This window comes from Eleutherodactylus coqui, chromosome 5 (assembly GCF_035609145.1).
Source record: "Eleutherodactylus coqui strain aEleCoq1 chromosome 5, aEleCoq1.hap1, whole genome shotgun sequence".
Taxonomy (NCBI): Eukaryota; Metazoa; Chordata; class Amphibia; order Anura; family Eleutherodactylidae; genus Eleutherodactylus; species Eleutherodactylus coqui.
The window spans coordinates 68,422,470-68,432,015 of NC_089841.1; the positions used below are offsets into that span (position 1 = coordinate 68,422,470).

Here is a 9,546-nt window from a genome sequence, read left to right on the forward strand (position 1 = left end):
GATCAGTACAGGATAAGTAATGTATGTACACAGTGACTCCACCAGCAGAATAGTGAATGTGGCTCTGGAGTATAATACTGGATGTAACTCCAGATCAGTACAGGATAAGTAATGTATGTATACAGTGACTACATCCACTGAATAGGGGAGTACAGCTCTGGAGTATAATACAGGATGTAATTTACCATTAGTACAAGATAAGTAATGGAATTTAGAATCTTTCTTTTCATGAATTCTACATGTAAGCTGGTGCTCAGAGGTTGTTCCAAGCTTTAGTTGTAGTGTCGGACCTCACTGTAGTGTAAACCACAATGGGGAGGCTTGTTAACCATGGGGCTTGTGTGATAGCAGATTGTATCCTACTATAAGGTGATCCTTCTAAAGGAGTTCATTGCCTGATTAAACATGCTGGAACATCTAGTTCCACAAGGTCTGTAAGTCTACTAATCCGTGTCTCCAGCCGTAGTATTCCTGTATGTTCCCTGTTGTGTGTTAATGTAGATGGGGATTGTTTGCTAGGACCATGTAATGTATAGATGCCCGTGTAGTGCTTGTAGACGTCCTCCATGTTCTTGACTCCATCGGTCCTTTATGTTGTTCTGTGTCTGCCGTGTCTTCAATAAGAAGCCAGAGAGGCGTCCTCTTCTGCTGAGGACTATGTGGAAACAGAACTCTGCTTCTGAACCTCTTTTTACTTGTTTAATGGACTTAAAGTTAAATAATTGAGTTATCTTATACTCCATTCACCACCAGAGCTGCATTCACAGATTTCCTGGACTTTTGCTATGGTAGGTGTCGGGGTGCAGGACCTTACTGCCTTGGTGGGAGGTTTAGTGTCTACTGCAGTGCTGGTAATCTTATAGAAACACTACATCTCACATATGTTATGGAAGTGAGTGCAGAGCAGTAAAGACTTTGTCCCGGATTAGAAAAACTATTGCCAAAAACAGTGCCACCCCGGTCCACTGGTTGTATGTAGTATTGCAGCTACATTACAATAGCAGGCACAGCCAGTGGAGAGATGAAGGATGTATTGTTGTGGACAAGTCCTATAAGGAATGTAATCTAAACCATTAGGGGGTGCCAAGTTGTTGGACTCCAAGTTACAGACAGCAAAATTGTGAATGCAGCTTTGGTTGTGAGTAGAGTATAAGGCAGGATGGAACTTAAAGGAAATGTGTCATCAGAAATCCTCTATTGTAGAAGTAAGGAGAGAGACTTGTCAACCAGTTTTTGGCATTAAAAAATGCACAATTTGGCACAAGCTACGCTTACACAAAAATTGTGTGACCTTGTGAGCGCTACGTTACTCTGCCCTGCGCCACTTACCTGAAAACGGCGTGTGGCTGCCCCCAGACTGACAAATTTATGTAAAAATGATTCCAGAAATCTGCTGCAGCTCCCAGTTTTTGTAGATTTCTGTCTGGGCGCACGGAACATCCAAGATGCAGCTAACATATCCTTCCTACTCCTTAGAGAAAACCTTTCAGCCATCTCTCATTATCTTCACAGGTAGGATCACATAGATAACACAGTATCCACCATTTACAATAGGAAATGGTCACAGCTCACCTCCTCCCCCTTCCTGCATAGGTCACAGAACATGCCTGCCGCACTCTTCCATAGAAGTCAATGGGTCACCTCCTATCCATTGTGTCTGCAGTCCACAAGGCTAAATGCTGTTAACTGCAGCTAGCCAACCCCCATAGTCATCTATAGCGTATAGAATAAAAAAAAATAAAATCAGAAAATAAAAACCGATTGGAAAAAATGTAAACCGTGTCACTGTCTGTATTCTATGAACGCAGTAGATGTATAGATGATACATTCCCTTTAAGACCAAGATTAGCATCTATATAGTTTCTCAACTTTTCTATGTGACCAAGCCGTAAATAACTTTTTAGTCCAGACCTTGGATGGGACACGCATGGACTACAGGGACGTGTCCGGTATACCATCCACTACCAAACCTCAGCCGGAGCTCGGGGCGTGTTGTATAGCACTTCTATACACATATTTCTCTTTCTAGGCTCTGGTGTTGATGACCCTGTAGGCGAGGTGTCCATACAGATAGACCTGTTCACACACCCGGGGACCGGAGAACAGAAGGTGACAGTGAAAGGTACGCTGATCATGGCTGCACGGTATTGTCCAGTCAGCACTAGGGATATAAAGCCTGGGCAGAGCTCCCGAATGTCTGCTGGCATCCACCGCTCAGAATCCCTGCCTATCAGCTGATTCCTGATGCAGCTGTCACTATGGCTACTGCAGGAAGCGGAAAGCACTGACCATAGTGCAGTGGCCCGGGTTGGTATTGCAGGCGCAGCTCTCATTGAATTCAGTGAAAGCTGTACCTGCAGTACCAAACTGGGCTGCTGTATTATAGTCGGCACAATGTGCATCCTTCACTGACCGCAGTCACAGCTGCGCCAGGAATCAGCTGATCGCCGGGGATCCAGAGTTGTGGATTTACATCGATGATTGATGACCAGTCAGTAATACCCCTTTAATCCCTATACATTTTGCTTTTCTGATCAGGACAATGAGGCTTTGATATTTACCTTTCTTCAATGTGAAAAATTGTGATTTTTGTTTCTGTAAAATCAGCAAAAATCACTATTTTCATCAATATGCATGTATATTTATACTACTGTGTTTCCCCCAAAATAAGACCTAGCCTGATTTTTCTACGTGATTGGTTCTTCAAGCCCTGCATTGATTGGTTCATTGAGCGCCACGGCTCAGCCAATCGCGTTGTGGAAAAGGAATTTATAAATTGGCTGAGCCACAATATGAATTGGCTCGACCAATTCATAAATCCCGCCTCCAGAACGCGATAGCTGTTGATTGGCTGAACAGCATGCAGAAAACCAATCAGAGCCATCACTTCCTGAAAGAGGGATTTATGAATCCTGTACCCAGGAAGTGATCTTCTGCAGGCAGCTGAGGACTGCAGGAATCGCGCCAGAGCTCCGGAGAGCAGTGGGAGAGACCTGGACCAAGCCTGCTAGGTAAGTATTATAAGACATCCCCGAAAATAAGACCTAGTGCCTCTTTTGGGACAAAAAATATGACAGGATCTTATTTTCAGGGAAACTCGATAACATTACACAGAAATGACCATAAAAAATTTAATTGCAAAACACGGAAATCTCAGTACTGTACAGTCACAATTTTATGAAAGCTGTCTAAAAGAAATTCTGTCTCTGTTACGCATAACAACCAATCACAGCGCAGTTTTCATTCCTTACACTGCTGAGGTAAAATGAAACATGTCCTGTAAATGGTTGCTATGGATAACAGAGTTTTTTCTTTTTTTAGGGCTCAGTCACATGGGCGCCGATCCGCCCGTGTTTCTGCACGATAAGACGGCCGCACCGCATGCGGATGACTCTCTGCATGACCGACTCCATTGCCGGCCATGTGTTCTTTCTTCCGGCCGGTGCGGAGAGTCGTTCGCACCTGCAGTGCAGCGGTCTTATCGTGCAGAAACACGGGCGGATTGGCGCACGTGTGACTGAGCCATTAGACCACTTTCATAAGAGTGTGAAGCCTTGCTACTTTTCTGTGGCCACCCTGTACCTATCTTACTAGGTGGTCCCATTACCTATTCTGGTCACTATGGGGAAGTCATTAAACATATCAGCCATCTTATCAAGCTTGTATCTGCTTTTCCTACAGTGGTGGCAGCAAATGACCTGAAATGGCAGACAACGGGAATGTTTAGGCCATTTGTGGAGGCCACCATGATCGGTCCTCATCAGAGTGATAAAAAGCGGAAGTTCACCACTAAATCAAAGAGCAACAACTGGGCACCCAAGTACAACGAAACCTTTCACTTGTAAGTACAATTGTGTCCTCAATGAGAATTGATATTTCAGGTGTTAAGAAATGTGAAAACCAGTGAGAGCGTGCAGTATGTCCGTTAACTAATGACATCACTAAGAACACAATTCAATGGAGATGTATGACATTACTAAATGGATAGGCTGTAACCTTGGTGGAGATCAGTGACATCACTGAGAAAATGCCCTCTATCTGTTAAATAGTGACATATGACACGGAACTGCCATCACGGAGTATGCGGCCTATCCACTCACTAGAGATGGATGACATCGCGGAGTATGCGGCCTATCCAGTCACTAGAGATGGATGACATCGCTGAGTATGCGGCCTATCCAGTCACTAGAGATGGATGACGTCGCAGAGTATGCGGCCTATCCAGTCACTAGAGATGGATGACATCGCTGAGTATGCGGCCTATCCAGTCACTAGAGATGGATGACATCGCTGAGTATGCGGCCTATCCAGTCACTAGAGATGGATGACGTCGCAGAGTATGCGGCCTATCCAGTCACTAGAGATGGATGACGTCATGGAGTATGCGGCTTATCCAGTCACTAGAGATGGATGACGTCGCTGAGTATGCGGCCTGTCCAGTCACTAGAGATGGATGACGTCGCGGAGTATGCGGCCTATCCACTCACTAGAGATGGATGACGTCGCGGAGTATGCGGCCTGTCCAGTCACTAGAGATGGATGACGTCGCGGAGTATGCGGCCTATCCACTCACTAGAGATGGATGACGTCGCTGAGTATGCGGCCTATCCACTCACTAGAGATGGATGATGTTGCTGAGTATGCGGCCTAACCACTCACTAGAGATGGATGACGTCGCGGAGTATGCGGCCTATCCACTCACTAGAGATGGATGACGTCGCGGAGTATGCGGCCTATCCACTCACTAGAGATGGATGACGTCACGGAGTATGCGGCCTATCCAGTCACTAGAGATGGATGACGTCGCGGAGTATGCGGCCTATCCACTCACTAGAGATGGATGACGTCGCTGAGTATGCGGCCTATCCACTCACTAGAGATGGATGATGTTGCTGAGTATGCGGCCTAACCACTCACTAGAGATGGATGACGTCGCTGAGTATGCGGCCTATCCACTCACTAGAGATGGATGATGTTGCTGAGTATGCGGCCTAACCACTCACTAGAGATGGATGACGTCGCGGAGTATGCGGCCTATCCACTCACTAGAGATGGATGACGTCGCTGAGTATGCGGCCTATCCAGTCACTAGAGATGGATGCTGTCGTGGAGTATGCGGCCTATCCACTCACTAGAGATGGATGATGTTGCTGAGTATGCGGCCTATCCACTCACTAGAGATGGATGACGTTGCTGAGTATGCGGCCTATCCACTCACTAGAGATGGATGACGTCGCGGAGTATGCGGCCTGTCCAGTCACTAGAGATGGATGACGTCGCTGAGTATGCGGCCTATCCAGTCACTAGAGATGGATGACGTCGCGGAGTATGTGGCCTGTCCAGTCACTAGAGATGGATGACATCGTGGAGTATGCGGCCTATCCAGTCACTAGAGATGGATGACGTCGCTGAGTATGTGGCCTATCCAGTCACTAGAGATGGATGACATCGTGGAGTATGCGGCCTATCCAGTCACTAGAGATGGATGACATCGTGGAGTATGCGGCCTATCCAGTCACTAGAGATGGATGACATCGTGGAGTATGCGGCCTATCCAGTCACTAGAGATGGATGACGTCGCTGAGTATGCGGCCTATCCAGTCACTAGAGATTGATGACATCGCTGAGTATGCGGCCTATCCAGTCATTAGAGATGGATGGCGTTGCGGAGTATGCGGCCTATCCAGTCACTAGAGATGGATGCTGTCGCGGAGTATGCGGCCTGTCCAGTCACTAGAGATGGATGACGTCACGGAGTATGCGGCCTATCCACTCACTAGAGATGGATGACGTCACGGAGTATGCGGCCTATCCACTCACTAGAGATGGATGACGTCGCTGAGTATGCGGCCTATCCAGTCACTAGAGATGGATGACGTCGCAGAATATGCGGCCTATCCAGTCACTAGAGATGGATGACGTCGCTGAGTATGCGGCCTATCCAGTCACTAGAGATTGATGACCTCGCTGAGTATGCGGCCTATCCAGTCACTAGAGATGGATGACGTCGCTGAGTATGCGGCCTATCCAGTCATTAGAGATGGATGGCGTTGCGGAGTATGCGGCCTATCCAGTCACTAGAGATGGATGCTGTCGCGGAGTATGCGGCCTATCCAGTCACTAGAGATTGATGACATCGCTGAGTATGCGGCCTATCCAGTCACTAGAGATGGATGACGTCGCTGAGTATGCGGCCTATCCACTCACTAGAGATGGATGACGTCGCTGAGTATGCGGCCTATCCAGTCACTAGAGATGGATGACGTCGCGGAGTATGCGGCCTATCCAGTCACTAGAGATGGATGACGTCGCAGAGTATGCGGCCTATCCAGTCACTAGAGATGGATGACGTCGCTGAGTATGCGGCCTATCCAGTCACTAGAGATGGATGACGTCACAGAGTATGCGGCCTATCCAGTCACTAGAGATGGATGACGTCGCAGAGTATGCGGCCTATCCAGTCACTAGAGATGGATGACGTCGCTGAGTATGCGGCCTATCCAGTCACTAGAGATGGATGACATCGTGGAGTATGTGGCCTATCCAGTCACTAGAGATGGATGACATCGTGGAGTATGCGGCCTATCCAGTCACTAGAGATGGATGACATCGCTGAGTATGCGGCCTATCCAGTCACTAGAGATGGATGACGTCGCGGAGTATGCGGCCTATCCAGTCACTAGAGATGGATGACGTCGCTGAGTATGCGGCCTATCCACTCACTAGAGATGGATGACGTCGCTGAGTATGCGGCCTATCCAGTCACTAGAGATGGATGACGTCGCGGAGTATGCGGCCTATCCAGTCACTAGAGATGGATGACGTCGCAGAGTATGCGGCCTATCCAGTCACTAGAGATGGATGACGTCGCTGAGTATGCGGCCTATCCAGTCACTAGAGATGGATGACGTCACAGAGTATGCGGCCTATCCAGTCACTAGAGATGGATGACGTCGCAGAGTATGCGGCCTATCCAGTCACTAGAGATGGATGACGTCGCTGAGTATGCGGCCTATCCAGTCACTAGAGATGGATGACATCGTGGAGTATGTGGCCTATCCAGTCACTAGAGATGGATGACATCGTGGAGTATGCGGCCTATCCAGTCACTAGAGATGGATGACGTGGCTGAGTATGTGGCCTATCCAGTCACTAGAGATGGATGACATCGTGGAGTATGCGGCCTATCCAGTCACTAGCACCAGAGGAAAATTCTAAGAAAGCAGCCTATCCATTGACTAGAGGGCAGTGATGTCATCCATCTGTAGTGACTGAATAGGCTGCATTCTTGGTGACATCACTGACTATCCATTCACTAGAGAACAGCCTATTCAGTCACTAGAGACGGCTGACATTACTGATTATCCATTGACTAGAGGGCAGTGACCTGACTTGTAGCATTTGGTGAATTGATGGTGGGAATTTCATGCTGTCTTTGTATAACATGTCTGCCACTGCGGTATAGTACATATCTGTGTGACCGTAATCCTTGTGTCTCCCTCTAGTATTCTGGGGAATGAGGATGGGCCAGAATGCTACGAGCTTCAGGTGTGCGTGAAGGATTATTGCTTTGCTCGTGAAGACCATGTATTGGGAATAGCAGTGGTTCAGCTGCGGGACATTTCTGACAAAGGCAGCTGTGCGTGCTGGTGTCCGCTGGGACGCCGGATCCACATGGACGAAACTGGACTGACCATCCTGCGCATCCTCTCCCAAAGGACCAATGATGAGGTTGCCCGGGAGTTTGTCAAGCTGAAGTCAGAGACCCGCTCTACAGAGGAGGGCAGCTGAACCCAGACCGTGTCCTCTCCCATGTGCCAATTCTTTCACCTCTTGCTGCCTCCAAGTTGCCTGTCCCATAAGTTGCACAAGTGGACAGAAGCGGACGGCGAGCTGCGCAAATTATTTATTTTTATTGCCTGGCGCCGCATGAAACCTTCAGTTAGCAGAAGGCGTCTGGTGTCCTGTACATACGATATTTATATGAAATGACTTACTCCGTCCTCTGAGGCGCAACGGGTTCTGGGCGCCCCAAGATGGCCGCTAGTGACTACGATTTTATTTATGTGACTGTTAATGCAATAAGTCGCCGACGACTTTGGTGCAGGACTGTGTTGCTCGCGGATACGGAGTTCAGTCCTCCTTAAAGGCGAAGTCACGCAGAGTAGTTTAAAGTTGTGGGTTGTACGGCAGCTGGAAACAATATGCCGCGGAACCAGCCTCCTCCGTCATTTCCTCTTCGCAGTACACGATGTTTGTCTTTCTTTTTTTAATTTAACATATTTAAATAACTCGTCAGTTTTAAGGTCACGTTTTATCGTCACGAAGGAGCTGCATTGTAACGTTTCGCCTCCATCTGTTGTCACAACTTTTTTTTTTGCATCATTATGCGGTCTAGTAGTATAGTCTGTATTACTGATGAGTCTGCAGAATGCACCTTTATGGAAATGTTACACTGTCTATACATAATGTGCCATATATCGCTCGGCTGGTGATCCGCAGCTAACGCCAGTTTTCTTACAGCTGGAGGATGGATAGAATTTTTTTTTTTTTTTATGTTATATTTTGCACTAATTTGGGGATGAGGTGTCTGCATTCGGCATCGGATCCACTGTGGGTGAGAAGAACAAGACACGATGGAGAACGTTCCTCCTATCGTTGTACTATACGGTGTGATTACTCCCAGCGGGGCTCCGGAGTTGCGCTCTACACTATACATCCCTCATCTGTGTAATCTACCCTGTACAGACATGAGCGGCCCCTGTTACCCTTCCCCAGGCATGTAGTCTTTATTACTGCTCCTGCCAAGACTGCAACTTCCCCTGGTACTGCCTGTACAGTGCAACAGCCGCCACATGGGGGCGCAAGTGTACAGTGAGCCTAAAGGGCAAGAATATAATGTAGACTTGTTATCGTACGTGCCATTGTCACTGATCACATAGCTCAGTCCTCAATAAAGATCTTTATTGCAGCATTTCACATCTGGTTGTCTCTTAATTTCACCAGGAAAAAACTGTTTGCTACGCTGTTATCACATGACTGTGGTATATCATTATCCCAAGTGGCCCTCGCATATATGTGCATCACAGACTGGTAAGTATGGCTGGCCGCTAGCAGCGAATTTCAATGTACTGATACAATGATACACAAAGCCAGGTATACACCACTTCCCAGCAGAATACAGACAGGCAGATTGCTATATGGAGGAGCATTGCCCAAGTGTGAGATACTGATGAACAACCACTCATATACCTACCACATTACAAGCAAATCAAAGAAAAAGGATAAATTAACTCAAAAATCACTACCAGCGGCCATATTAACCGATATACTGCTAAAATATACACAAGGGCAGGTATACAGTATCTTGCACTTATACAGTGCTCCTCCATATAGCAGTTTAGCTGTCTGCATTTAATAAGGAAGTGGTGTATATCTGCCCTTGTATCAGTATATCTGTAAGTATTGCCGGCCGTTGGAAGTGATTTTTGTGTTCATTTGTCTTTTTTCAGTGATTTGCACCACAGACTGGCATAGCTCTTAACC

General features: G+C 47.3%; 1 protein-coding gene across 2 annotated transcripts in view; it reads left to right on the plus strand.

Moving 5' to 3' along the window:
• Positions 1 to 8,974, plus strand: part of UNC13B (unc-13 homolog B) — a 307,612-nt gene extending 298,638 nt beyond the window's left edge. For both annotated transcript variants that reach the window (XM_066602685.1, XM_066602686.1), the window contains exons 38-40: positions 2,030 to 2,122; positions 3,682 to 3,841; positions 7,506 to 8,974. In XM_066602685.1, the coding sequence (XP_066458782.1) occupies positions 2,030 to 2,122; positions 3,682 to 3,841; positions 7,506 to 7,791 (539 nt within the window). In that variant the 3' untranslated portion in view covers positions 7,792 to 8,974. The remainder of the gene's footprint in view (positions 1 to 2,029; positions 2,123 to 3,681; positions 3,842 to 7,505) is intronic.
• Positions 8,975 to 9,546: the final 572 nt, after the last annotated feature.